We start from the raw sequence: 26,573 nt of genomic DNA, 5'->3' as shown, positions 1-26,573 counted from the left end.
TGTTGGTCCTTGTTCGTATTTGTTCTCCTTTGTTTTCTTCATTCTCTTAAGCCGATGAATACAATGTTGCGTAACCATTGACATGATGTGACCCTGAGTTATTTACATGATTATTAAGCAGCCTTTATTTCCTGGTTTGTTCCTCATTAGTCTTGATGTAACAAGGCTAATTATGCTTCCCAACTATTATCATTATTAGATTACCTTCAGAGATGCTGGATAATAATGATTCCTTATGAGTCCTAGCACTCATCTCCTCTGTTTTCCTAGTATATCTGTTTCTAATGTATAGTGTTGTTGGAGACGTAACACCAGACCACCCAGGCTTCTAAAGCTCACCTCCTGTCTCTTAGGAGGCTTAGGCTTGTAAGAGGGGAAAAAGCAACTGCTTCCCTGCAGAATGCTCCACTGATCTTTTTAACTCTTCAGCTTTTATTAATTATCCTCTGCTTTAGAGAAAGAGGATTGGGGGTCATTGAGGTTGAAAATATCTGGGATATTTTTTTTCTTTTTTTTTTTTTTGTAATATTCCTCTGAGACTTTCAGTGTCTCCCTTTCAGCCCCAATTCCACAGCTTCCACAGCTGAATTAGTGTTTACTAAGCCTTAACGTGTCAGGAAATGATTATGGGGGATTCACTTTGCCATCTCGGTGTTTTTTTTTTTTTGTTTTTTTTTTACATCCACTGTGATTTATATTTTCTTATAGATGATGATCTTGGAAAGTCAGACAGTTCTTCTGGCAGCCTGGATAGCTTTCAGGTAGGTCCTACTTGTGCATTCAGCACAACACTTCTGGTACTTTTTAAAAAAGCAAAGAAAGAGAAACTCTTTTGCCACAAACATGTGTTTTCGTTTGGGATTTTGGGATCAAATGCCTGAGTTTGGCAGAGATTCGTGTGTTTTTGTAGATCAGATCTGACGTTTAACACAGAACTCCATATTTATTGGGACCTCTCATGAACGAGTAAAAATTTATATTTTACTGCAATGAGGCAGTCCCATCACATACAGAAAGCAGAGTGGTGTAGCTACTCTGCTTTCAGCCTCAAGTGAAACAAGTAACTTCTCTCGTCTTGCAGAGTATGTATATGCATCTAAGTGTTTTTTTTTGTTTTTTTTTTTTGTTTTTTTTTTTTGCAACAAGCACTTCACATTGGGTCTGGTGTAAAACAAAGAATAGAAACACCTGATTGCCCCCTGTTAGGTGTGATTGAAGGTGTATGATGCAGCAGGTCTGTTTCTCCTCCAAAGGTTCTGGAAACCATAATAATATGCAGGGGATGACAAATGCTTTCCAACCAGGACTTTTCAAAAACAAGTAGCCAAATTGGTACCAAAGCGTGTCACTAAACACCAGAAAGATTTCCATAAAACGGTTTAAAAATACTGACTCAAAGGTCACCGTCTTTTCATCTGAGGATCATATTCAGTGTCAACGTTTTACTGCGCCTCTAAACATTTTCCTGTCAAAAATCATCGTAGAACAAAAAGGAAAACAGGCCATTTTAAATTAGAAGCATCCAAAGGCATTCAGACCGAAAAGAATTCAGATTCAGACATTTGAAGGAAAAAAAAACAAAACTCTGATGCTGTTATTGCACTCAGTGCTGCATAATAGAAAAAACATATGCTTTTATAGATGTGGAAACTTCTGGGTGAAAAGAGTGTGATTGGTGACACTCTGCTCCTGAAATGGATGCTGGCACCACATCAGTCTCGCCACCAGTCCCCATGTCATCTGTTAAATATGAAGCCTCGCTTCCAGCTGGGTGCAAATGGCAAGAAAATGCTCTAAATGTAAAACCATCTGGGCATGAAACTTTGCGGTTTTTCCTCTGGTTTAGGCACTGTTCTGTTCCCTTATAGAGCACCAGAGATATTGAGTCAAGAATGAGGAATGAAACCAGACTGAAGCTGTTCACAGTGGATCCAGACACGCAGGTAAGGCTCGGCGTGGTTTCACAATGAAACTCACACGTGACAAAGTATAATTCCAAGATAAAGGATCAAACTTTCCAATGCGCTGTCTGCAGAAACTGGACTTCTCAGGAATAGAGCCGGATGTCAAGCAGTTCGAGGAGAAGTTTGGCAAGCGGCTTCTGGTGAACTGCAACGATCTCTCTTTCAACCTGCAAAGCTGCGTGGCAGAGAACGAGGAGGGGCCGACGACAAACGTAACGCTTTAGAGTTCAGAACTGCCTCTAAGTTTCAAATATACCACTGAGATGAATTAAATGGTGTGTCAGAGCAACCTGATGGGCTCTCAGTGCTGTCAAGATAGCAACCAGGCTGTTGGCTCAGGAATTTATAATGAAATCTGAAATCCTGCTGTCCCTCCTGGAAACTACTGTCCATTGAAATCTTAACATTTTCTCTGTCCACAAACGTAGAGGAGGAACTTTGATTTTTTGTTAATGTTAACATAAAGTGCTTTTCATCTACCCACAAACAAAGGAATAACCAAAACCTGCCACATGGAATATGTAGCATTTGATCTCTAATTGTTCATAATGGCTCAGTGAAAATCATTTCCGTGTTAAACTATGCCTTAAATACAATATAGACCAAGGAACAAAGCAGATCTGTTGTGGATAACGTTGCGGTACACTCCATATCACCCTGAACACACAACCTGAACATATAACATGATGCCACATGGCATCATGTTATGCATGATCCATGATCATGCATAACATGATGCCACATGGCATCATGTTATGCATGATCCATGATCATGCATAACATGATCCATCTCAAATGCTCCTTTGTGTTTTGTCTGCCACATGAATCCCAAAGTACATCATAATTCAAGGTTGTTACATGAGAAAGTCAGCAAAACAAATGAAAGAGGTATGAATATATTTTTTAAGATCATGCAAACGTGTCACTGTTTTATGGCATCTTGTGTGACGTTGCCTGGTTTAATCTTCAAAAACAGTTCAGTTTTACAGGACAGTGAGATCTCAGGGAACCTCATCATCACCTCGGACTGTTGCCTTTTGCAGGTGGAGCCTTTCTATGTCACTCTGTCGCTGTTCGACATCCAGAACGGCAGGAAGATCTCCTCTGACTTCCAAGTTGACTTAAACCACCAGTCTGTCAGGGGAATGGTTCCCAGCAACACCGGTCAGCATGTGAACGGAGGAGGTGAAGTCCGATCTGAGGGGCAGCGGTTTATCCACGGCGTGCCAGAAGCAGCTTTGCTGTATCCCAAACAGGTAGAGAGGACGTTAAATCATGGCTGCTAAAATTGGCATGACCAATCAAGTCTGACTTTTCTGCTTGTGCTGACAGGGGGTGTTTTCAGTGACATGCCCTCATCCAGACATCTTCCTAGTGGCTCGCATCGATAAGGTGCTTCAGGGGGGAATCAACCACTGTGCCGAGCCATACATGAAGAGTTCAGACTCCACCAAGGTAACGACGAGTTATTCACAGTCTCCCTATGAGGCATCACATTCCCCTAAACTCAGCAGGGTAACGTGCTGAGTTTAGCACGTTTACATCTTTTTCCTTCAATAATCATTCCTCTTTGTCAGAATTTATATTAGCTGTTCAAAATTAGAGCATGCAAGGAAGTTTAGGTAGTTTTATTTCAGACTATTCACCATTTGAAATTTGTTTCCAATTTGCCTGTGTTAGGTTAGGCAGCGCGCCGAGTTCTGTCTCAGTACTTTAAGTGCAATGGTGTCCACTACACATGTGTTTAACATCTTAGTCAAGTGTCTCTATTTTCCACTAGATGGCACAGAAGGTCCTGAAAAATGCCAAGCTGGCGTGTAGTCGATTGGGTCAGTACAGGATGCCCTTTGCCTGGGCAGCAAGGTACTCTATTCTCTCTATTAAATGTGTCAACATTTCTCCTTATTTTTCTGATTTCAACCGTTTTCAAGGATGGGTTTTAGTTCACATCACAAATGTACCCAACAGTATTTCCTGATTTCAAGATGTTTTTTTTTTTTGGTTTCTCAGACCCTTGTTCAAAGACGCATCTGGGACACTTGACAAAAGTGCCCGCTTCTCAGCTCTGTACAGACAGGACAGCAACAAACTGTCCAATGACGACATGCTCAAGTTGCTGGCGGATTTCAGAAAGTGAGTAAAGTTTCTCTGAGCGTGCTCTGTTATTAGAACCTCTAAGTAATCACACAGATGTGCTGGGTGGAAAGTGTCTGGCCCCTGCAAAAATATTGCTTTGTCTTAGGAAAATCTCACCTCTGTTAATGCACTCGTACCTCCTTGCTAGAAGACCTGTCTGCTTCCTATTTAGTCTAACAAATCCTCAACTCAAGCTTATTTTCCTTTTCACAGACCAGAGAAGATGGCCAAGCTGCCTGTAATCCTTGGAAACCTTGACGTTACCATCGACAGTGTTGCCCCCGACTTAACGAGTAAGTCCTTTGGGGTTTAGCAGAAGAGATGAAAGCTGCTTTTCGTCAGAACATAATGGCTCTCATTGTCTGCTGGCTGTTTATCAGCTCTTGTCTCTCCTGCTTCTCCATCTAGATTGCGTTACTTCATCCTACATTCCTGTGAAGCAGTTTGATGTCAGCGAGAGGAGCAGTGTGTTTTTCGAAGTGGAGGAGTTTGTGCCGTTCATCGCCAAATGTTCTCAGCCTTTCACCATCTACAACAATCACCTCTACGTCTACCCGAAGCACTTGAAATATGACAGCCAGAAGTCATTTGCAAAGGTAGCGCCATCGAGTTGCTTTCTTTGTGGGTTTATTTATGCAGTTGTGGGAAGCAAAGAAGTGTTAAAAATGTTTAAGATGTTCTCAGAGTTGCAGTTCTTTCCAAGTTGCTTTTAACTGGGCCACTTTTGCTTTCTGTGTCTTTAATCAGGCTAGAAACATAGCTGTCTGCATTGAGTTCAGGGACTCAGACGACGAAGAAGCTGTTTCACTTAAGGTAAATATTCTCAAGAGGTGGAAAGTGAATCTCCATAGAACTGTTTCTGCAATTCACAGAACTTTTCTTCCTTTCTCAGTGCATCTATGGGCGACCTGGAGGACCCTTGTTTACCAAAAATGCCTTTACCTCAGTGTTACATCACCAGCAAAACCCCGAGTTCTATGATGAAGTAATAAAACTCACGACTAGCCCATCAAATATACCGTTAAATGGGAGGAAAACCCGGCACTAACACTTTCACTTGTGCTCTTATGGATTAGTTTAAGATCGAGTTGCCGACACAGCTCCACGAGAAACATCATTTGCTGTTTACCTTCTACCATGTGAGCTGTGACAGCAACAGCAAGGCCAGCACCAAGAAGAGAGACGTGGTTGAAACTCAAGGTAGTGCTCAATCCCTAACTTCTACATGCAAAAGGCAATTCCTGTTTAATGCCGTCACCCTGTAATGTTCACACGCCTCTAAGACATTCCTTCTGGAAGCCGTGCAGTTTCCATTTTCTTCTTTGTAATTAGTCACATCACCATTAAGCCAATATATAAATAGTTTATCAAGCCTGTTTCAGATGTTGGCATACATTATTTTTATGGTTGTTAAAGAAGAACCATAATTATATGACGTGCACTACAATGGCTTGCAGATGTATGCATACTCCTTGAAGTTTTTCACGTTTTTCCACAAGTAGTTTTGGACAAAATGTGGGGGGAAAAAAAAAAAAAAAAAAAAAAGTACAAATACGTTTGCACGTAACCGTGGATAGTTTGTTATTCGCAAACATAATTTAAAGAAAGAAAAAGTCTGACAGTACGACCCTTGGCTCTACTCATAAAACTCAGGCCTACAGTTTAGGGGAGGAGGGCCGAAAAGGGATTCAGTCTTTAAGCCCGTCTGCGTTACTGTTGTTACTGGCAACCACTGCAAAGCTCATGTTGTTTTCCTCTATATCTGCTCTCAGTGGGATACGCCTGGCTCCCTTTGCTGAAGGACGGCCGGGTGATAATGAATGAACATCACATCCCTGTTGCTGCTAACCTTCCTGCTGGATACCTCAGCTGTCAAGAGGGCGCCAGCAAGGTAGAGCTTTCCTCACGGTCTGCAGTAATGCTACCTGTCTCACACACACACACACACACGTTTCTGTAACGTTGTTATTTTTTAACGCTATTAAAGTTCTTAAGTATTTACTTCATGTCATTGTTTCTACATTGACACTAATAAAACATGAGTTGTCATTTTGCTCATCTTTACAGCATTTGAGTCCTGAGGTCAAATGGGTTGATGGAGGAAAACACTTGTTTAAAGTGTCCACACACCTAGTGTCCACTGTGTACACTCAGGTTTGTCATAAAACAACCCTTGAGAAGTAAAACTGATTATTTGTCAATTTCATGTCATTTCGCAGTTGTTTTTCTTTACAGTAATGCAGCTATGTGCAATAAATTTTTAGTGCTTGTTTGCCGTTTTGTGCATTTCAGGATCAACATTTGCACAACTTTTTCCATCACTGTCAGAGTGTCGCATCAGCAGCACAAGGACCTGGAGGAGAACTGGTCAAATACCTGAAGGTACTCACTGTCCAAAATTAACATTTTCTTACTCAAGGTGATGCAAGATGTTATTGAAAGAAAAACGTCTGTTTTGTTTTTCTAAATTACAGCGCCAAATGAGGTCATCAGCACATAAAAATATAGTTTGGTGCAATTATAGATACTGTTTAACACTGCATTAGACACTGGTGTAGCCAAGTAGCCCACTTGATAAAGGGTGTAGCTGTAATTTCCTTAAAGGCCTCACAGGGATCCAGACATTTGGGAAGCAAAGCACAAAACGTCTTATTGAGGTGTTACTACTATGTGCTTTAGCTGAATGTGATCAAGATTAAATTTTTCAACAAAAATGTGGTTTGAGCAAGGAATGAATTTGTGTAAAAACACCTCATAGGTATTCAAGTACAATGTAGGATCTCATGATACTGTGGGATGGTGTGTCTTTAAGAGATTTTAAGGACTTTGTTAGGGTGCATGGCATTTGAGGCATTACAAAAAAAAGGGCATTTTACACTTAAATCTGATGGTCTGTACCAACAAACCAAATATTGGTTGACACTGAGTCCACAACAAAGGTTTCACACACTAAAAATCAAAAGAAAAAAAATATTCCTTGAGAAGATGGTTTTATCCTGACAAACTTCTAAGTTTGGTACAGTTTAAGTTTGGTCTTGGAAGAAACACAAATACAGTTACATCTGCAAAACAAAAAAGGCTTAGCTGTCAATACAGAATTTGTTTACTTTCATAATTTCCCCCACAGAATAAATTTGAAATCTGTCCTCCACTTGTTTGCATTGCTCTTCTCTACTTTTTTGTTTACGGCGTAAAGATCTTGGTCTTTCCTCTTTCCATCAGTCAGTATCAGTTCATGGAAACCTTAGCTTACTGTGTTCCCCTGCTGAACATTGACACAGAAAAACAGCATCTGCTGCAGTGCATACCTTCATTTTAAATGTAAACTCAGCTATGCATATGAACAATGGCCAGAGGTCCAAACCACAGGTCAGCTGGAGCAAAAGTGTGCATTAACAGAGTTTTCACCTTTGACCTCAGTTGTTATCGATAAACCCCAGAATCAGAGGTGCGGCGATTATGATTTTGTGGCTAACTTGAATCAGGAGCATAACCAACATCAGACCATTTTAAAACTGAAAAATGTGGGGATGGTGTTTTAAATTATGTGGCATCTTATATTGGCAAATTATGCTTTGTGATCCAATGCTGTGTGTATTTAACTTTTCACAGTTACATTTATATAATAAATTGGGGTTGACTGCATTTCAAGGACTGAAGAGAGAAATCATCATGATCATCGGATTGGATTGATTTGACTATCGATATGAAATTGATCTGTTTGCCTTTAAAATCCCTTGAGATGGAATTCGTTGTGTATTTGCCTTTAAGATAATCAATCCCAAAATTATCTAAAGCCTTACTCTGTAACCCTTAAGAAGTTGAAAGTTTACAAAATGTAAAACTGTGCTGTAGTAAGTTCAGCAAATATATTCACATCCTTCACCTTTTACCCACAGAGTTTGCATGCCATGGAGAGTCACGTGATGATCAAGTTCTTGCCAACTATCCTCAATCAGCTGTTTCGAGTGCTGACCAGTGCCACACAGGAGGACGTAGCAGTAAATGTTACAAGGCAAGAGTTTTCCACGTATTTCATTCAAATTCAATGAATATTATTGATTGCTGATATCCCGTCAGTATTATAACAGTGCACCTAAATTCCCCTACAGAAAGGGGAAATTTACTGTGATTTTTATACAAGTTATTGTTGAAAAATAAATCTTATTACACATGCTGCCTTCTGCCTCTTTGTCTGTTAGGGTCATGATTCACATCGTAGCTCAGTGCCACGAGGAAGGCTTGGAACACTACCTTCGCTCTTACGTGAAGGTAAAACCCGAGAGATCTCTCAGTAAAACTGGATTTTATTTGAATGCTGCAGAACTGACCGTTTGCCTGTGAATGTGTCTGATCCAGTTTGTATTCAGGACCGAGTCGTACACTTCCTCCACGACCCGAACAGTACATGAGGAGTTGGCGAAAGCCATGACTGTAATCCTGAAGCCTTCCACCGACTTCCTGACGAGTAACAAGCTGCTCAAGGTGGACCTCCGAAACATATGCGCTTTGGGAAGTAACAAGAATTAAAAAGTTTGTAATTTTCCATGTTTTTTTGGCTGTCTGTCTTGCAGTATTCATGGTATTTCTTTGAAGCCTTAGTCAAGTCCATGGCTCAGTACTTGATTGAAAGCTGCAAAGTGAGGGTAAGTTTAACTCAGACGTATCTGCTGATGTTTTCTTGGCTGTAGTCAAAGTTAGCAGTGATCAGAGCTTTTATACAGCTTCGGCACTACAGTTCTACTACTTCCATAGTGAAAAAAGACACAACATGTATGATTAAATAGTACAGTCAGAGGAGCATTTTTAGACAGAAAACCTAACTTTTCCAATCTACTTTGTCGGTTCTACACTTTCTTCATCACGAGAAGAAATAAAGCTGACTACTATTAATTTTCCAACCTGGATGCGCGCTTTCTTTTATTTTATTTTACCATTTGTGCTCTTCAGCTGTCAAGGAATCAGCGGTTCTCTGCTTCTTTTCATCACACTGTGGAAACTTTGGTCAACATGATGATGCCACACATCACTCAGAAGTACAAAGACAACCTGGATGCTGCTCGCAATGCCAACCACAGCCTAGCTGTCTTCATAAAGGTGCACTTAAGACAATAAAGATTTACTTTTACTGGTGTGGCTTCTCTCTCTTCTGTGCATCTGCATAATTACGCAATTTATTTGATTTGCTCTGCAGCGCTGCTTCAACCTGATGGACCGAGGCTTTGTGTTTAAGCAGATCAACAACTATATCAATGGCTTCATGCCCGGAGATCCAAAGGTACTTTGTTGCAGATGACGTCTTTAGTAGAAACAAACTGCAGTCCAAGATCTCTCAGGACTCTGGTTAGTTGTAATTGCATTAAGTGCAGATTTTTTTGGTCTTTGTCTCTTTCTTAATGCAGACGCTGTTTGAGTTCAAGTTTGAGTTCTTGCGCGTTGTGTGCAATCATGAACACTATGTTCCCTTAAACCTGCCAATGCCATTTGGAAAAGGGAGGATACTGAGGTTTCAAGGTGAGAACGTTTCAGGTGCTGTGCCTTGTAAATGTATGTTTAACACTGCAAGTTTTCCACATTTTCTGTATGGCCAGGACTGCAACAAGTTAATATCGATTAATTATTTACGTAGATTTTAATGGTTCAAAGTTTCTTACACAATTGCTTTTTTTTTTTTTTTTTTTACAAACTAAAGTTCCAGCTGGAAAATCCTGATAAAATACATTTAACCTTGTTGGGTGTGGAAAAAACTTTAAGGGTTTTAAATATTTCTGAGAGGTGATTAAAAAGCTTTTGCACTATAAATAACAACTAGAAACTATTTTGAAATGGACCCATCAGCATTTCTTGCAGGTATTTATTTTTCGTTTGCCTCAATTATTTGTATTGTCCTCAGATGATACAGAGGAGTCTGATGATACTCCAGTAGGTAGGTGGTTGGAGTCCTCCCTGCATGTTGTCTCCAAATAAAGCAAATTTAAATGTGATCATTCATCAGTGAAGACGGTGTGGCTATAAGAGAGATTCAAGAGCCATTTTTTTCTGTAGCTGCTGAAATTTCTGATGTCTTTTTAAGACTTGCACAAATAAAATGCAGGTTTTAAAAACGTTAAGGCTTCTCTCATCTGCAGTGTTGTTTGAGTGCATATGTGGATAAGCCGGGTTCTGTTCGGTCTTGAGTTTGAATCGTGTCTTTCCACACTCTTGACGTGAAACACTGGCCGAAATCAGTCAAACCTGAACATGCAAGCTTGTCTCTCTGTCTGCTTCTGTTTCATGACAATCAGTTGTTTCCCAGGATGGTCCGCAGTTTCACGGTTCTAATCAAATTTACATTGAATCAGATGTTCACTCTCGCTGTCTGGGATTGATTGTGGCTTCATGTCCTTCTGTAAGCTTAGTTTCCTGCTCGCTCCAGGCTGTAACAAAGTCGTCATCAACCTCTCCCTGCCCCACAGATCTGCAGATGGATTACTCTCTGACAGAGGACTTCTGTAGGAACCACTTCCTGGCCGGACTTCTGCTCAGGGAGGTCAGTGCTGCTCTGCAGGAGTTCAGGGAGATTCGGCAGATAGCCATCCAGGTCCTGAAGAGCCTCATGATTAAACACACATTTGATGACCGCTACTCATCCAAGGTATGACGTATGATTTCAGAATGCTCATCTGACTCTTACATTTTCACTTGTATGCGCGATGATCGTGCTAAATATTCTTTTTTTGTTTTGTTTTTAGAGCCAGCAGGCCAGATTGGCCACCTTGTACTTCCCCTTGTTTGGTCTGCTTCAGGAGAACGTCAACAGGCTTAATGTAAAGGAAGTCTCCCCATTCCCTGTCAACCACTCCAACAATGTAAGAGAGCCACCTAGTGGCTTCTTTTGAGTATTGATTTCCATCCATTCAAAACATAAACATAACAAATGTAAAGTAATGCAAACATTAAATTAAAACACCTCTGCGTTATAAATTTCATAAATGGGTCAGAAAGAGAAGAAGTGCACTAATTACGGTAAAAAAAAAAGGAAACAAAATGAAAGTGAAGAAATAAAGTTCCCACATCAGCTTTGGTAATTAGTTCTTGAATTTCAATTAACTTTGGTTGATTTATGTATTGCCAGTGCACAACAAATGCTGTCTCAAGGCACTTAAAATATATAAAAAGTTAAATTTTACCGACCTTATTGATAGATTCCAAGTCAATTGCAGACAGTGTTTTTTTTTTGTTTGTTTGTTTGTTTGTTTTTTTGTTTTTTTTTGTTTTTATGTTTGTCACACGTGGTTTTAGATCATGCAAAAAAGCAACATTGAATATATCGGTATATATAACCTTACTAAAAACAAAAAGCTTTCTTCAGAACAGATACATTTTATTGATTGTTTTTTTTTTGTTTTGTTTTGTTTTTTTTCGGTAACACTTTATTTGACAGGCTGTCCTTATGAATGTCTATGACAGTTGTCATGAAGTGTCATTAGTTAAATAATGATACTTTTAATGCAAAGTTGCTCTAAACGTTGCATTGAAAGTCCATTAAAAGTGCCAACGTTTCATTAAATTATCATTATTTACAAAATCATGCAAAGTTGGCACTTTTAATGGACTTTGAATGCAACTTTTAAAGCAACTTTGCAATAAAAGTGTCATTATTTACCAAATGACACTTCATGACAACTGTCATAGACATTCATAAGACTCGTTCATGTTCATGACAGGTGCTATGCCATGTTTATGACAGTGTCATGTCAGTCTCATGCACACCCCTTCAATTAAAGTGTTACCTTTTTTCTTCTTTTGATTGCCTTTTTTTTACTCAGAACGGACGAGACGATTCGCTCCTGTCAAATGCCTTGATGACACCTCCTAGGTCCAGCACATTTCTGGACACCAGCTTGCACAAAGATGTTTTTGGAGCTATCTCGGGCACAAGTAAGTTAAGAAAACAAAAAACAAAAAAAACACAAAAAGAAACATTATTTAATTTATTCAGGGGTCCTACCCAGTTTAAAAGTGTCTAGAATTTACTTTTATTGTTTCCAGGTTTTGAATTGCTATAAAAAATATTTTATTGATAATTTTTCTCTCTTTAATTTTCATAAATGTCTTGTGACAGTAAATAAGTATGTTGTGTTTTTTTTTTATTTTATTCAAATGATATTCTTTCTTTGTTGTTATCATATTATGTAAGGAGTTAATATTGTACATACTAGTAATTGTCATTTAAAAAGGAACTATTTTACTCCCCTTTTTAGACTGATAAAGGAGCCATCATCTTGACCAAAATTTAAAGCAATTTTAAATGCAAGTTCAGTTGAAATATAGGAACAAATGTTTACAAACTTTGCTTTATAGAGTCTGTTCACGAAATGTTAGTCCTTACTCCAAGTATTACTGATATTTTAAACCAGAAGCCATTAAAAAAAAACAAAAAAAAAACGTTCCATATCAAATTCAGGATCTCGTTTCAGCCTTATGAGTTCTCCCGGTTTTTCAGACCCAAACTTAATGAGAACAAATTGCTATTAAAGAAGTTGAAAGTTAATAATCCTGTAAACAAATAATTGCTAAAACTCCCGGGTAAAGTAGGATTATTGAGCTTATGTAGAATTTTTAAGATAAATAAGATAATGTGCAGGAACTTTAAATGATTCCTGATAACAGCAAATGCCTGTTTTTTATTTTTTATTTTCCCCCATCAGCTTCCCCTCATGCAGCGTCCACCCCTAACGTGAACTCTATGCGCCACACCGACTCTCGTGGCTCCCTCATCAGCACAGAATCAGTCAACAGCCTCCATGAGAGGAACCATGACAAAACCAATTCTCTTGACAAGGTATTCTACTTAATTCAATCTTTTTAAGGCATCCGTCATTTACTGCATTGCACTTTGCTGAAGTTTCACATACTTCCCAGGTTTAAAAAATAAAAAAAAACCTGACAGAGAAAGTGTTTGTTAACTCTACCCTCAACATCCTGCCTTCGCTGTTCGATCCGTCACAGCAAATGGAGAAGTTTGTGTGGAGACATTCTGTCTGCCTGCCTCTCTTTGTGGGAACTGAGGACATAGTGTGTTCTGTTCACACCAAGCGAGCCACCGTAGACCTCGCCCTGCTCACCGTACCCTGCATCCCAGAAATCCACCTGCAGCCCATCAGATCTCTTCAAGTATAATTCTTCTTCACACCTCCAAGGAGTGTCCCATCTGGGAATGTTGGCGTGTGTCTCGAATGTCCTACTTCCCTCAAGCTGTCGCTGTTTCCTTGCCAGAGGATTTTCTGACTTTCATGTTTGTTCTTGTGGTGTATAGTTGGTCTGTTGCATCATAAAGTTTGCTTTATTGCTCTATGTCCTTTTTCCCTAGTTTCCTACAGAGCTTTAAAGCCTGAAATTAAAACTTTCCAGATCTGTAAACGTGTTAGGAGAAAAGCTGGGCATGTAGTTTTCAGATCTTATTCATTCCTCAAATTTCTAAAAAACAAAAATGCAGGGATGTTTTTATTATAATTAATTAACAACTATTTATGATATATTTACAGACTGGAATTAATATAAGCAGTTTGAAGTGGTCCAGAAAATGACCCTGTGTTTTTTTTTTGTTGTTGTTGTTGTTTTTTTTTCTTTTATAGTTTCGGGAACTGACTGGCCGATTTAACATCCACATTACTTTGCCTTCGTCTGACTGTAACATCGACCTCGTTCTTCTCAAGTGACAAGTTAAAACTGCAGGAAGCTGCTCCAGTTGAATCATGCTGTCCATGAAGTCACCCACCTCCAGTTTTAGTCTAGACTGAATGCTGGCAAAGGGACATGTGTGGCATTATTTCCCAACCATGTCTGTGGTACAGCTGTTTTTAACCGCTATGGTTAAGTTTGCTGTCTGCTCTCTACCTCGTCTGGGAGTATGGTGTTTGCTTAAAGCCACAATTCCCAGTAAAAACATGAACTATTCTCGCCAATGATACTGTTTCTGCAAGTTAACAGCTTTCCCCCTGGCAGTGAGAGCATGTGCCCTAATTACACCATAACCGTTTAGTAAAAGAGATAGAAATTAATTTTTCCATGTCTAATGCAGCATGTGTTGCCATCGAATGCTGGCACTGACTTTATGAGTGCAAGAAATGGTTGCGGTAAGACAACAGTTTACATGGAAACTGAATTAGTCTGCGAGACGTAGAGGCTGAAATTCAGTGCGGTTTAAGTGGTGATGTGTTGATGACCTAAAACTGCCCCAGCCTCACTTGCTCAACCTACTTTACTGTCTGAACTTCATCTTTATCAGATTCAGACCACAACAAACAGACTTTAGTGCATCTTGCTAAACTTGCCAAGTGTGATGCTTACTCTGTACGCCTAAAGCCCAAGAAATCTGTTAACCGTTACTGGGCCAGAAATTTCTCCAAATTTCATGTTATCTTGATACCAAAAAAAAATGCATTTTCATGTTTTTTGCTAACAAATGAAAATTTCCTGTATCTCATTCTGGATTAAAGAAAAAATATCCATTTAAATTTTGATCAGTCAAGGTGAATTATTTTGACCTATAGATAGATTACATTCAATCTAGATCAAATATAACACTGAGTAAGACGTATAAGATACCAGCTCAAGCATTAGCCAGCTTCTATGGACAGTTATATTTGCACTGTACAATACAGGGGGTGGGCACATTGTTTTACTTGGTAGAAGAGCAATATAAGCCATATTTGTGACACAAATGGCAGATATACTGTTTTTTTTAGGTTTGAACCACCTCATGACACTGTGCCACCTGGGGCAAAGAGCAATTTCTCTCATGTGAAAGGCCATTACTCCATAATTGTCTAGTTTGGCTTGTCTTGATATATTTAAATAGAGAAATGAGCAAATCTGTGAAAAAGAATATTGATTATTTGTCTGGCACCACTTAAACACTCCTTGTTTTCTTGTCTCAGAACCAACCTGCCTCGACCCTGGGAAGTGCCTTGATGCGATGTGATAAACTGGACCAGGCAGAGATCAAAAGCCTCCTCATGTGTTTCTTACATGTGCTTAAAAGCATGTCTGAAGGTAAAACGAGAAGCCCTACTCTGCGTTTTAAATACACGAACAAACAAGCTGTCTCACCGGTTTCGGTATTTTCTTTCCCTCCAGATGCTCTGTTCACATACTGGAACAAGGCTTCACCTGCTGAACTGATGGACTTCTTTATCTTAATTGAGTAAGAGAGGCTTGTCTTGATTGTTAAAACACGTTGGAGTTGTAAGTGCTTATAAAATGTGTGATGGTTGATTTTTCTCTTCCTTTCTTCAGAGTCTGCCTCCATCAGTTCAGATACATGGGGAAAAGATACATTGCAAGGTAATGTTGCAAAGTGTTCTTGCTTTTTGGTGCCTCATTATTATGAAAGAGAAAGGTGTTAGTTTGTTTCTTTACAAATAATAACGTAGAGGAGCAGACACTCATCACTGGTATACATTTTTAAATAATTTGGAGCTTGTGCTTAGAGCAGCTTCACTGATACTGAAGATTGAGAACTAGGCATCAAAGTTTAAATTCATTGTGAATTCTGTGCTCACACAAAGTTCACAAAATTATACATGCAGACATCCCTACTAAATGTTTTAGAAAAGCATCACAGGTCCTGGCGTAATTCTGGCTGGATATTTGATCACTCTTCTGATCAAAAACGGTCAAATGCATTGATAGCATAGTTCAGAAACAGGGCTGTGATTTTGTGTTTCTGCAGTCAATAACTCACAAACAAATGCTGTTCTAAAAAATTAAAAATAAAATAAAATAAAAACATACCAATTATTATATCAACAAACTAGTTGAATAACTTTACCTTATTGTTGGACAGATTCTGTTAACTGATCTACTCATGAAAACAAATATAAGGAAAAAAATGGTTTAAATAGCAATGCTATTGGTGCAATTATTTTTGGTGCTTTTTGTAAATATCAATTAAATTTTATCTTAGTTGCAATAAAATTATGATCCTCATCGTGATGCAACATGTTCATGCTATAGAAAATAAATAGAAACAATTCCAGCCTGGAAAAAAACATCTCAGACAAATCACGGAAAGTTCCAAATTAACATGAGATTTATGCCTATGATGAGTGGATGTACACTTCTGTGTCACTGATTATCCAGGTTCAAGTCTGAAGTCAAATATTATGTTTGTAAAGTCTAAGTACTTGCAGGATTCAGATGTATCTGAACACTCCTTCATTCTCTTCTCTTCATATTTGGGTGTTTTGGCCTCCATTCTCAGAGGCCTTCATTCTCTCTAACCTGCCATCACTGTTTCTATCTCTATTCACTCAAACGCTGACAAGTTTAACATACTGATATAAAAGCTGGCTCCTGCCCTCTACCTGCTTGGGTAAGCTAAAGGGGGAAATGATTTCCTCAGACTGACTGCATGATACTTTTCATTGCAGTGCTGTGACATTTCTTTGGTTTTCCACCTTCGCCGCCTCTCGTTCTCTCATGCATGGCTTAAGCTTTAACTTGCTGTGTTTTAATGCTGTAACATGTTTCACCCTTGGCTGCATGTTAAACATGCACTCATGGTCACAATTTTGACTTCCTGGCACATTTGAGTGCTGCTTACACCTCTCGGGTGTGTAAAAATGACAAATATTCACCATGACCTGCTCCACGAACCCTGGTCCCGCTGGCTTTTCCAGCTCTGCGTCTAATTTATCCTGTTTCCTCATCAGGAACCAGGAAGGGGCAGGACCCGTAGCACATGAGCGGAAGTCTCAGACTCTGCCTGTGTCCCGTAACAGGGCGGGAATGATGCATGCCCGCTTACAGCAGCTCAGCAGCCTGGATAACTCATACACTTTTAACTACAGTAAGTGCCATCAACCATGCTCTACCAGTAGACCCTCCTCTTACTCGTCATCTCATTTAGTCTACCCCCCATGCTTCTCATTATCTTCTTCATCATCCTCTGTCAAACTCGATCAGACTTCTAGCAGAAAAACATTTCAGGAAAATATCTCTAAACTCTTTTAGAGCTGGGTAAAGGCAGCTTTATGTTAATCAAAGGGGAGTAAGGTGGGTATTTTTATGAAAAGGCATCATTTAATACAGTTTCTTTGTGTTTTCAGTGTAAGAAAGATTTCAAGTATACTTGGAATATCTGTAGAACATGGTAAGAATGTGACAGGTTGCCAGGATATTTGTTGCTTACTTCATTTTTAAAAAAATAAATAAATAAAGCATGCCTATTTTAACTTCAAGTTTAGCTCTCTAAATCTTCTCATCCTCTGCACAGCTCATCTGCTTTTGACTTTTTCCCATTTTGGAAAAGAAATCCATAAAAAAAAATGCGAAGAGTTTCATTCCAAACTGGATGCTGTTTGAGGAAACTGTTCAGTTTTCCTAAAAATAATAATAATAAAAAAAAATAAAAATAATTGTGGACCCCTTTTTGTACCATTTGTACCACTCTTATGCACTTCCACATTAGACTTCTAGGCAATCCATTTTGCAGCAACGTTGCTCCATAGTTGAGACCTGCTTCTGGTAGAAATAACGTATTGGAGTCATATAGCCATTTAAATCATTAGTAAAACACACACACACACACAAAAATCACTTCAAATTGTCTGTTGTCAAAGCGTAAAAACATCCTGTGACAGATTATATTTTGTACCCAGAAGAGTTGAGTAAAAAATTGCAAAATGGCAAGAAGCTGGTCTGACTGGAAATAAAATCCATTATGACAGTTTGTAGGCATAAACATGAATAAATATTTTATTTTCACTGACAATGCTGGGAGTATGTTCTCTTAGCTTTCTAAATGTGGAGGTCGGTAATCAATACTTCAAACCTAACATTTTCCTGTAGACTCAGGGTTTTGGGGAGCCAGGGTTGTATTTAAGGGCTAACCGACCCTTGTTTAACCAGAGCAGGAGGTTTGTTTGCATTTTTGGCACAAAGTGGAGCTTGTTCTCAGGGCCAGGGCTTCCCCATGTCCCCTCAAACGTGCTGGTCTGTGGAGAAATCACGTATCATAGTTTACAAAACTATGATACGTGCTGCTAGACATGTATGCTGTCTAGCAGCATTTTCTTCTATCTTCTATTAAACCTCACCAGCTTTTTTAAGGGCTTAGCTTGCAGATGATTTAATTGATTTGTTTTGATTGCAATTTTTCCACCACTAGTCAATAAAACATCCCCTCAGATGCCGATGCCCCTTCACCAAATTGTCACTGATGTTCTGATAAAACGAAGCCATGTGTTGAAATTGAAATACTCTATTGTTCCAGAGGGCCAATGACTTTCCAGCAGTCTATAAATTATTTACACACAACAATGAACACTGACATGAAGGGCATAAAAACAAAATGTGCAAAATTATATCAGGACTCCAAATAATACAATTCGTCTAGAGTAATTTAAAAAAAAAACCTCAACAATAAAAGACCTCAAGTTGTGGGTTGATCTTGCCTTTTTGGGCACAAGTAAACATCATTCCTGATGTTAGAGTCGTGAACTCGGTGTACAGAGGATACCAAGCTCCTTTAGGTAGCGATATTTCCCTGCTAGTGACTGAAGACCCGATTAAGGTCTCTTAAAATACCACCAACAATGTTTGTGAAGACCTGAGCTGTTCTCATCGACCTCTCTTTATTAACCTAGTCCTGCTAAGGTTGCCTATCTAGCTTACCATTCCAAAAGTTAAAATGGATTCCTTTAAAGGAAAAATAAACTATTCCCAAAAGAGATGGATCAGCATTACAACCATTTTATTTACCAAAAAATAGAAAACAGCCTCTGGATGGCCTTCTAAGAGATGGAATCGTTGTTAACTTCATAAGTTATCTTATTGCCCAGAATGCTGGACAAATTCTTATGCTGTCTACCATTATTACGTCTTGGTACAATCATAGGCTGATTTCTTTAACAATCAATCACCATTTTTTTTTTTTTTAGTTTCCAAAAGGATGAGTTGTTGCACCATGAATTGGACTAGTCTACAAAATCATCTTCCTTGTCCTTCAAGAGTTTAATGATTACAGTCGTCTGCAAATTCAATGATGAACTTTCACTCGTTTTGGCTCTGACACACATCAGCATAAACAGACATCCCTCAGGTGAACCCATTGAGAATGCCATTGGCTTTGAAAAAGTGCTGTCACCACATGTTCTCTGTGAACCAATGAAAACACAGACCGTGTGTTTTCCTTGCCTGATGAGCAATTTTGCACTGCAAAGAATAAGAATTTTTGGCTTTCGCTTGGAATGAAACTTTTATGTTCAACATCATTAAAGAAAACTTCAATCGTTTTTAGCATCAGCTTTGCCTTATATAGATAACCTCTGTTGTAAACAGCATTTCTTGGCAGAGTTTAATGAAGAACATGGAAGCGCTACAGCATTTGTGTTTCTTTTCAGCCTACAGTCACTCCGATGCGGATGTGTTGAACCAGTCGCTGCTGGAGGCCAACATCGCCACTGAAGTGTGTCTAACAGTCCTGGACACTCTCAGCATCTTCATCATGGGCTTTAAGGTATCAGATCAAAACACCTGCCGGGCGCCATGGCCAGAATTATCTGCATTATCTGAATTAGCGGGTCATTCCTTGTTTCCACGCAGACACAGCTCTGCTCTGACCACGGCCACAGCCCGCTGATGAAAAAGGTGTTTGAAGTCCATCTCTGCTTCCTGCGCATCAATCAGTCTGAAACAGCCCTGAAGCAGGTCTTCACATCACTGCGCACTTTTATCTACAAGGTCTGAAGAACGTTTGGTGCCCTACGGAATGATGGTTTGTTTGTTTTGACCAGAAAGTCATGGCAGAGGGTAAACCGGTCTTGCCTTCTTTCCGCAGTTCCCGTGCACATTTTTTGAAGGCCGCGCAGATATGTGCGCGGCCTTCTGCTACGAGATCCTGAAATGCTGCAACTCCAAGCTGAGCTCCATTCGTAGCGATGCGGCCCACCTGCTGTATTTTCTCATGAAGAGCAACTTTGACTACACAGGTCGCAAGTCCTTTGTCAGAACACACCTGCAGGTGAGACGGCTTTTCTGTCGACCTGAATTATCTACATTAAACCTTTTTGTCTTGATTTCAATCTATAGCTTTGCACGCATGTTTTATATATTCCTTGCTGCAACTAAGCTGCAATTCGATCTCCCTACATGCTGATTTAATAAAAGATGCTTCTCACAGCTGATTTCCATAGGTTGTGTGTCATGTTTTTTCAGAACTCTTATGTTTTGTAAAGCTCAACTGTTGCTTTGTTCTTATAATCATGTGTTTCTGCTTCAGGTGGTGATTGCTGTCAGTCAGCTGATTGCTGATGTGATCGGCATTGGAAGCACCCGCTTCCAGCATTCTCTGTCAATAATCAACAATTGTGCCAACAGTGACAGAAGTATCAAGGTGAGGAGGTTCATAGCAAAAAGGATCAAATTAAGCCTTATGATACCTTGAAAAGTGTTCATACCCCTACAACTTTTACACCACAAACTTCAGTGCGTTTTATTGGCATTTTGTGCTAAACAGCTAACAGAGTACAGCGTAAATTATAATAATAATACATCAAATGTATAAAGAGCTTTTTACGACACACAAAGACGCTTAGAGCGGAAATGGAAATGATCTACATATCAAGACATTTAACAAAAAATAATCTTAAAAGTGCAATGTGTATTTATGCTCAGCATTCCTACATCAGCACCACATGTCATAAAGTAGACTAGAAATATCCATTTATTGTCCCAAAGTGGGGAAATGTAGCTGCTCTAGAAGCAAGTTAAAGTGAAAATTACATTCACAAGGATTTGTCTGAACTCCATCCCCCTCAACAGCACACAGCATTCCCATCAGATGTGAAGGACTTGACGAAACGCATCAGGACCGTTTTGATGGCCACAGCTCAAATGAAGGAGCACGAGAGAGATCCAGAAATGCTAGTGGACCTGCAGTACAGCCTTGCCAAGTCGTACGCCAGCACGCCCGAGCTGCGAAAGACCTGGCTGGACAGCATGGCCCGGATCCATGTGAAGAATGGAGACCTATCAGAGGTCTGTGATAACACACCTGTCTGTTTGTGTGGTTCTTTGGGCTGGATTGTGCTATTACAATGGATAATTTAGCATTCAACAGACTTGCATCAAAGTGGGTGTTTTATGTAGTTCAGCTGCTTTATACTGATTCTTTTGATGTACGGTTAAATGTGGTGATAAATCATCGGTATCCCCTTTGCGATTTTGATTGTCATTTTTAATGTTTTGGTTCCCAGGCGGCCATGTGCTATGTTCATGTTGCAGCCCTCGTGGCAGAATACCTCCGGAGAAAAGGTGCTACAGTTGTTTCTGATGAAAATGCCTTTGATCCAGTTCTTTAATTTGTCATTAGAAAGTTTCTACCTATATTATATTAACGTCTCTCCTCCTGTCTTATGTAGGAATGTTCAAGCAGGGCTGTTCAGCTTTCCGAGTTGTAACCCCAAACATTGATGAAGAAGCCGCAATGATGGAGGATGTTGGGATGCAGGATGTGCATTTTAATGAAGTAAAACTATTTTCTTCTTACTGTGTGTATTTTGTGTCTATTGTTATCTAGTGAAGATTAATGAGTTCAGAAAAAATCTGAAATATATCCAAGTTATATAAAAAAGGTTTAAAAAAATAACTACATTTGATTTATACCTTTTTTTTTTGCATCTGCAGTACAAATCAAATGTTCATCTTAAAGACTCTTCAGCTCTTGGGATGAATTCCACTGCTTGGGCTTCATCTACTTTAAGTTTGTCTGTAGATTTCAGAGCTACAACTATGAATAGTTACTTTTGCTTTAGTAGGAGAATCATACAAAGTCTGAAGATTGATTTTGAAATCAATATTATTGTGCTTGTCTGTCTATTCCTAATAGCTTGGTTCGGAAGCACTCCGTTCCTTTTCTGGTCCTCATGACCAGCCTGTACTTGTGTCTCCTCAAACCCCTTTAACTAAGCTCTCAATGCATTATTTTCTTTCCATTTGTCGTCCACTCAGGACGTTCTAATGGAGCTTTTGGAGGAGTGTGCAGACGGCCTGTGGAAAGCAGAGCGCTATGAGCTCATCTCAGACATCTATAAACTCATAATCCCAATTTATGAGAAGCGCAGGGACTTTGAGGTACACTGTCTCTTTATTACGGGTCCAATCTCCTAACCAGATTGAATTAGTCTTCATTTTACTTGGCTTCCAGCCTGCTCTACAACTCTGCTGCCTCCCTTTATGCAGAAACTGGCCCACCTGTATGACACCCTGCATCGTGCATACAGCAAAGTGACGGAGGTGATGCATACAGGCAAGAGGCTGCTGGGGACGTACTTCAGAGTGGCTTTCTTCGGCCAGGTAGGGTCAGCCTTCAGAATGCAGTAACACAATCTGTCCACTAGGGTTTAAGGTTTGGCGTTCTTTTCCAAACAAACATATTGCGTGTGTGACTGTAAATTATTAAAACTTGACTGAAGAGCACAAGTCGGCAAGCTGCTGAATATATTTTAAGAGCACGACTGCATGCAGCAACATTTTATGACCCAACTTCTCTGTTTTTTTATTTTTTTTTATCCTCTTTGAAGGCAGCGGTAAGTCATACAGGAGACCTTCCTGATTTTGTCCAAACAGTCGTAGTCTGTGGTGTTTGTGCTGCTTTAATTCATTTGCACTTGTCAAACACAGCTTGCTGCTTCAAATTTCACAATGTGCTATTCTGTGTCACCTCATATTATTGTGGGGGTTTTTTCTTACATCAGCTGAGAGTTTGCTCATAGGTTGTTGTTTTTTCCTGTTGAAAGATTAATCTATGATAGGTAAAAAGCCAAGCAAATTTTTAAAAATATATATTTGGTAATTTTAGAGGTGACTCAAAACAGCTCAGCTTTAATAGAGCATCTCTTCTTCAGTAAACATATATTTCAGTATTTCCTGCTTTTTGATGCATGGACTAAAGCAAATATTTAAACAAAAACACTAAACTTTTTGTTGTTGTTGTTATTTTCAAGCGTCTATGGTACAGATTACTCATCCACTTTGCCATTTAACTTTTAAAAGAAACAAAAGTGAAGTCAGCTGGTCTAAGCTGATTAATTGATTAATTCATTTTCACTATGAGGATGAGGGGCAGCCCTGTGTTACTCCATGCACTATATGGTTGCAGAAACCTTCACTGACATCTCATTAAAAGCATGATGTGACAGGAAATTGAAGTTGTAATTGTTTAAAGTCTTATTATGCCCATAAACTGATAATGTATTCCTTTTCTTTCAAATCTTCAGAACAAATAAAAATGAATGTTGGTGTATTTGTCTGCAGTGTAGCCCTCATGTTGAGGTTTCTTCCTGTTACATCATCTTAATAACACAGAGTACTTGTGTTGCAAACTTTGCACGGAAAGCAAGTTAAGGTTTGACTGTTAGCTCCGTTTTTCTGGCACGCTGTCAACACTCTACATTTGTTTAGCATTGCAACCAACCAGCTAAATTTGTGATTGGTGAACATTCCACTCAGACGGAGCATTCCTTTGCAAAAATGATGGAAAATTTTTCCAGACAAGTTTTGGAGTAACAACACCGACTTAACTACATTGCAATGTCTTATAAAACAACTACATAACGCAATAATGTGATGATGATGTAACACTTGAGGAGAATTTCTTTTCACTAGAACAAAAGCAACCGAAATAAGATGGTTGAGTTGGCACAGAATGACTAACAACCAGCACTGCTAATCTCTGTTTAAAGGATATGTTGCATGGCACTCGTTCACTTCTGCACTCATTTCAGCATTTCTGCGTGTATTGCAATTGCAAATTTAGTTCGTGGGGTTTCAGTTCTGACCGTGTTCGTCGACTTTAGTGATATTTTCTGAGTGTGTTTACCCTCCAGCTGTGTTCTTTGATGAATAATAAGAACAGTTGCCTTTTCCAGTTAATGTGCTCACAGTTATTGTAGTTTTTGAATAACAATGATTTTATTCTTTTGTGTTGTCCACACTCCTGTAGCAGTACCAGTTTACTGATTCAGAGGCGGAGGTAAATTAGTCTGAGAGCTGCAGTGTGTTTTAGGCTGCTTCAGTGTTGTGCTCCTTCACTAATGCAATCTGCAGTGCGGTTTCATGTGCGGTGGTGATGTTTTAAGCCCCTTAACTCCTCCTGTGCGCCACAATCAGTTTTGTAGCGATCAGAGTAGGAAGCCCCTTGTACAAAGCTAATCACAGGGTTTAGATCCCGCTGTATAAACGCATGGCTTCACCCTTCATTTCACAGGACTTTTAACTTGTAGTGTGCTATTATGGCATCCATGTCTTCTTTAGATATAAAACTAATAAACTAACACAAGTGTTTTTTTTTTCCTCTAGTTGCTATTCTTGGAGCTTAGATAGTATGTTGTATATTTAGGACTGCTCAGATCAGAGCTGAGTCTTTTAATCAGTGTCAGAATGCCTCCCACTCACTATTTATACTTGGTTTGATGTGCTTCCCTTGTTAGTAGATTAATCCAGCGTTTGTGCTTATTTCAGCTGACTTTTCAGAGCGTTTCATCTTTTTTAGGGTTTCTTTGAGGATGAAGATGGTAAGGAGTACATCTACAAGGAGCCCAAGTTCACGCCCCTGTCTGAGATCTCCCAGAGGCTCCTGAAGCTTTACTCTGACAAGTTTGGACAGGAGAACGTGAAGATGATTCAGGATTCTGGACGGGTGAGGTCATCTGCATTTATCTTTTGAAAAAAAAAAAAAAAAGAAAGTTCCACCACTCAGTGGATCCCTAAATGAAACAGAGTGAAAAGGTCTTTTTTTTTTTTTCATTTTGATGCAGTTTATGAACAGAAACAAAAAACAAAAACAACATTTGACCTGGAGATTGTTGATTCATTTAATTTGTTGGCAGTTTGATTGGTGCTGCATTGTAGCAGGAGTTCATGTCTTGAGATGACGTGCTTCCTCTACAGATTAACCCCAAAGACCTGGACTCCAAGTACGCGTATATCCAAGTGACCCACGTGACTCCGTACCTGGATGAGAAAGAGCTGGCCGACAGAAAGACAGAATTCGAAAGGAGCCACAACATCCGGCGATTTGTGTTCGAAATGCCTTTCACAATATCTGGCAAAAAGCAAGGTGGAGTGGAGGAGCAGTGCAAACGCAGGACGATACTCACCAGTAAGCTGCTCTCGCTTCATTTACGTATTAGCAGTAATTCAGTAAAACAATTGTTTTAGTTTGTTTCTTTAAAAAAAATCTGTTTCTCAAGCAATACCTTCTGAGAGCATAATGACCTATAAACTTTATTAGAAAATGCATTTTACTGGGATTTTATGTGATAGAGACCAAAACAAAGTAGCACATAAATGTCATGCGGAAATCGATATGCGGAGGAAAAATCTGGGACTGTGGCACACAATGTTTTTTATTACCTTTTACGCTCAAACCTCCTACAACCGAGTTTATCCAGTTGGTTTCAGAAGTGCAGTAATCAGTAAATAGAGACCATCTGCATGTGAGTTAATCTCAGTATAAATCCAGCTGTTCTGCGAAGGCCTTGGGAGTTTGTTAGACAGCGAACAACATCATGAAGACGGAGGAACACAGCAAACCGGTCAGAGAAACAGATGTGTTTTGCTTCGAACATCTCAGAGATGTAAGACTCATCATCTGAAAATAAATTTTAAAAAGCCGTTGCGTCACATTTCGGCTCACACGAGTCCGTTTATTAAGACTGAGCACATTTCTCATTAGTCAATCACTGATTGCATCTGTCAGCAGAATGTCTCTGTTTATGAATAGAAGATCTTGATTAGCTTTTGAACTTGTCAGCCGTTTGAGATGTACACTTCCTAATCCCTATGACAGCTGTATTGCTTTATGGTGCAAGAGATACAAAAGTTCAGCCATGTCATCTTATCTACAAGTATGTGTGAGCTTTTATTTGATGAGCAGTCTCCACTTAGACGGACACTCGGCTGTAGAACTGTGAAGCTTGATCATTTAGCTTCAATTCAAGCTTTTTCGCCTCTTTGTGTGCTTCTTGCAGCAACACACTGTTTTCCCTACGTGAAGAAGCGTATCGCAGTGATGTACCAACACCACACCGACCTGAGCCCCATCGAGGTGGCCATCGACGAAATGAGCAAAAAAGTGGCCGAGATCAACCAGCTGTGCTCCTCCAGCGACGTGGACATGATCCGTCTGCAGCTCAAGCTGCAGGGCAGCATCAGTGTCCAGGTGCCCACTCTGAGTCCTGCCAAAGCACAAACGCACACCGGTAAAACTTAGAGTATAATATGATGAGGAAATTTACGCTCTCTCCATGACAGGTGAATGCAGGACCGCTTGCATATGCCAGAGCTTTTCTGGATGACTCGAGCGCCAAGAAGTATCCAGATAACAAGGTCAAGCAGCTCAAAGAGGTCTTCAGGTGAGGCGTAAGGGGGTCTTACAGTTACCTAGAGGTAATCTCTCTTGAACACGTGCTTACAACGTTTTTC

At 39.5% G+C, this 26,573-nt stretch overlaps 1 protein-coding gene across 22 annotated transcripts in view; it reads left to right on the top strand.

Moving 5' to 3' along the window:
• The window catches only part of LOC103134340 (dedicator of cytokinesis protein 9), a 77,617-nt gene that overhangs the window by 48,222 nt on the left and 2,822 nt on the right, over positions 1 to 26,573 (top strand). For 4 of the 22 annotated variants that reach the window (XM_016668673.1, XM_007546537.2, XM_016668674.1 and 1 more), the window contains exons 9-54: positions 709 to 761; positions 1,869 to 1,943; positions 2,036 to 2,176; positions 3,008 to 3,220; positions 3,297 to 3,419; positions 3,745 to 3,827; positions 3,975 to 4,097; positions 4,314 to 4,393; positions 4,509 to 4,696; positions 4,848 to 4,913; positions 4,993 to 5,085; positions 5,177 to 5,300; positions 5,873 to 5,991; positions 6,168 to 6,254; positions 6,393 to 6,482; positions 8,000 to 8,115; positions 8,303 to 8,372; positions 8,460 to 8,585; positions 8,675 to 8,746; positions 9,051 to 9,197; positions 9,295 to 9,378; positions 9,503 to 9,614; positions 9,994 to 10,026; positions 10,556 to 10,734; positions 10,832 to 10,948; positions 11,909 to 12,020; positions 12,791 to 12,924; positions 15,023 to 15,137; positions 15,222 to 15,288; positions 15,381 to 15,428; positions 16,799 to 16,935; positions 19,490 to 19,605; positions 19,692 to 19,829; positions 19,927 to 20,109; positions 20,368 to 20,481; positions 20,910 to 21,125; positions 21,344 to 21,401; positions 21,509 to 21,615; positions 22,098 to 22,220; positions 22,329 to 22,442; positions 22,670 to 22,675; positions 24,091 to 24,120; positions 24,640 to 24,786; positions 25,038 to 25,248; positions 26,120 to 26,310; positions 26,403 to 26,503. In XM_016668673.1, coding sequence (XP_016524159.1) covers positions 709 to 761; positions 1,869 to 1,943; positions 2,036 to 2,176; positions 3,008 to 3,220; positions 3,297 to 3,419; positions 3,745 to 3,827; positions 3,975 to 4,097; positions 4,314 to 4,393; positions 4,509 to 4,696; positions 4,848 to 4,913; positions 4,993 to 5,085; positions 5,177 to 5,300; positions 5,873 to 5,991; positions 6,168 to 6,254; positions 6,393 to 6,482; positions 8,000 to 8,115; positions 8,303 to 8,372; positions 8,460 to 8,585; positions 8,675 to 8,746; positions 9,051 to 9,197; positions 9,295 to 9,378; positions 9,503 to 9,614; positions 9,994 to 10,026; positions 10,556 to 10,734; positions 10,832 to 10,948; positions 11,909 to 12,020; positions 12,791 to 12,924; positions 15,023 to 15,137; positions 15,222 to 15,288; positions 15,381 to 15,428; positions 16,799 to 16,935; positions 19,490 to 19,605; positions 19,692 to 19,829; positions 19,927 to 20,109; positions 20,368 to 20,481; positions 20,910 to 21,125; positions 21,344 to 21,401; positions 21,509 to 21,615; positions 22,098 to 22,220; positions 22,329 to 22,442; positions 22,670 to 22,675; positions 24,091 to 24,120; positions 24,640 to 24,786; positions 25,038 to 25,248; positions 26,120 to 26,310; positions 26,403 to 26,503 — 5,182 coding nt within the window. Of the gene's footprint in view, positions 1 to 708; positions 762 to 1,868; positions 1,944 to 2,035; positions 2,177 to 3,007; positions 3,221 to 3,296; positions 3,420 to 3,744; positions 3,828 to 3,974; positions 4,098 to 4,313; positions 4,394 to 4,508; positions 4,697 to 4,847; positions 4,914 to 4,992; positions 5,086 to 5,176; positions 5,301 to 5,872; positions 5,992 to 6,167; positions 6,255 to 6,392; positions 6,483 to 7,999; positions 8,116 to 8,302; positions 8,373 to 8,459; positions 8,586 to 8,674; positions 8,747 to 9,050; positions 9,198 to 9,294; positions 9,379 to 9,502; positions 9,615 to 9,993; positions 10,027 to 10,555; positions 10,735 to 10,831; positions 10,949 to 11,908; positions 12,021 to 12,790; positions 12,925 to 15,022; positions 15,138 to 15,221; positions 15,289 to 15,380; positions 15,429 to 16,798; positions 16,936 to 17,194; positions 17,239 to 19,489; positions 19,606 to 19,691; positions 19,830 to 19,926; positions 20,110 to 20,367; positions 20,482 to 20,909; positions 21,126 to 21,343; positions 21,402 to 21,508; positions 21,616 to 22,097; positions 22,221 to 22,328; positions 22,443 to 22,669; positions 22,676 to 24,090; positions 24,121 to 24,639; positions 24,787 to 25,037; positions 25,249 to 26,119; positions 26,311 to 26,402; positions 26,504 to 26,573 lie in introns of all 22 variants that reach the window. The other 18 variants (XM_007546547.2, XM_007546543.2, XM_007546546.2 and 15 more) reach the window with 12 other exon arrangements.

The sequence above is a fragment of the Poecilia formosa genome, unplaced genomic scaffold (assembly GCF_000485575.1).
Source record: "Poecilia formosa unplaced genomic scaffold, Poecilia_formosa-5.1.2 Scaffold16, whole genome shotgun sequence".
Taxonomy (NCBI): domain Eukaryota; kingdom Metazoa; phylum Chordata; class Actinopteri; order Cyprinodontiformes; family Poeciliidae; genus Poecilia; species Poecilia formosa.
The sequence above is the reverse complement of the archived record's forward strand: the minus strand, read 5'-3'. Positions and strand labels throughout refer to the sequence as shown.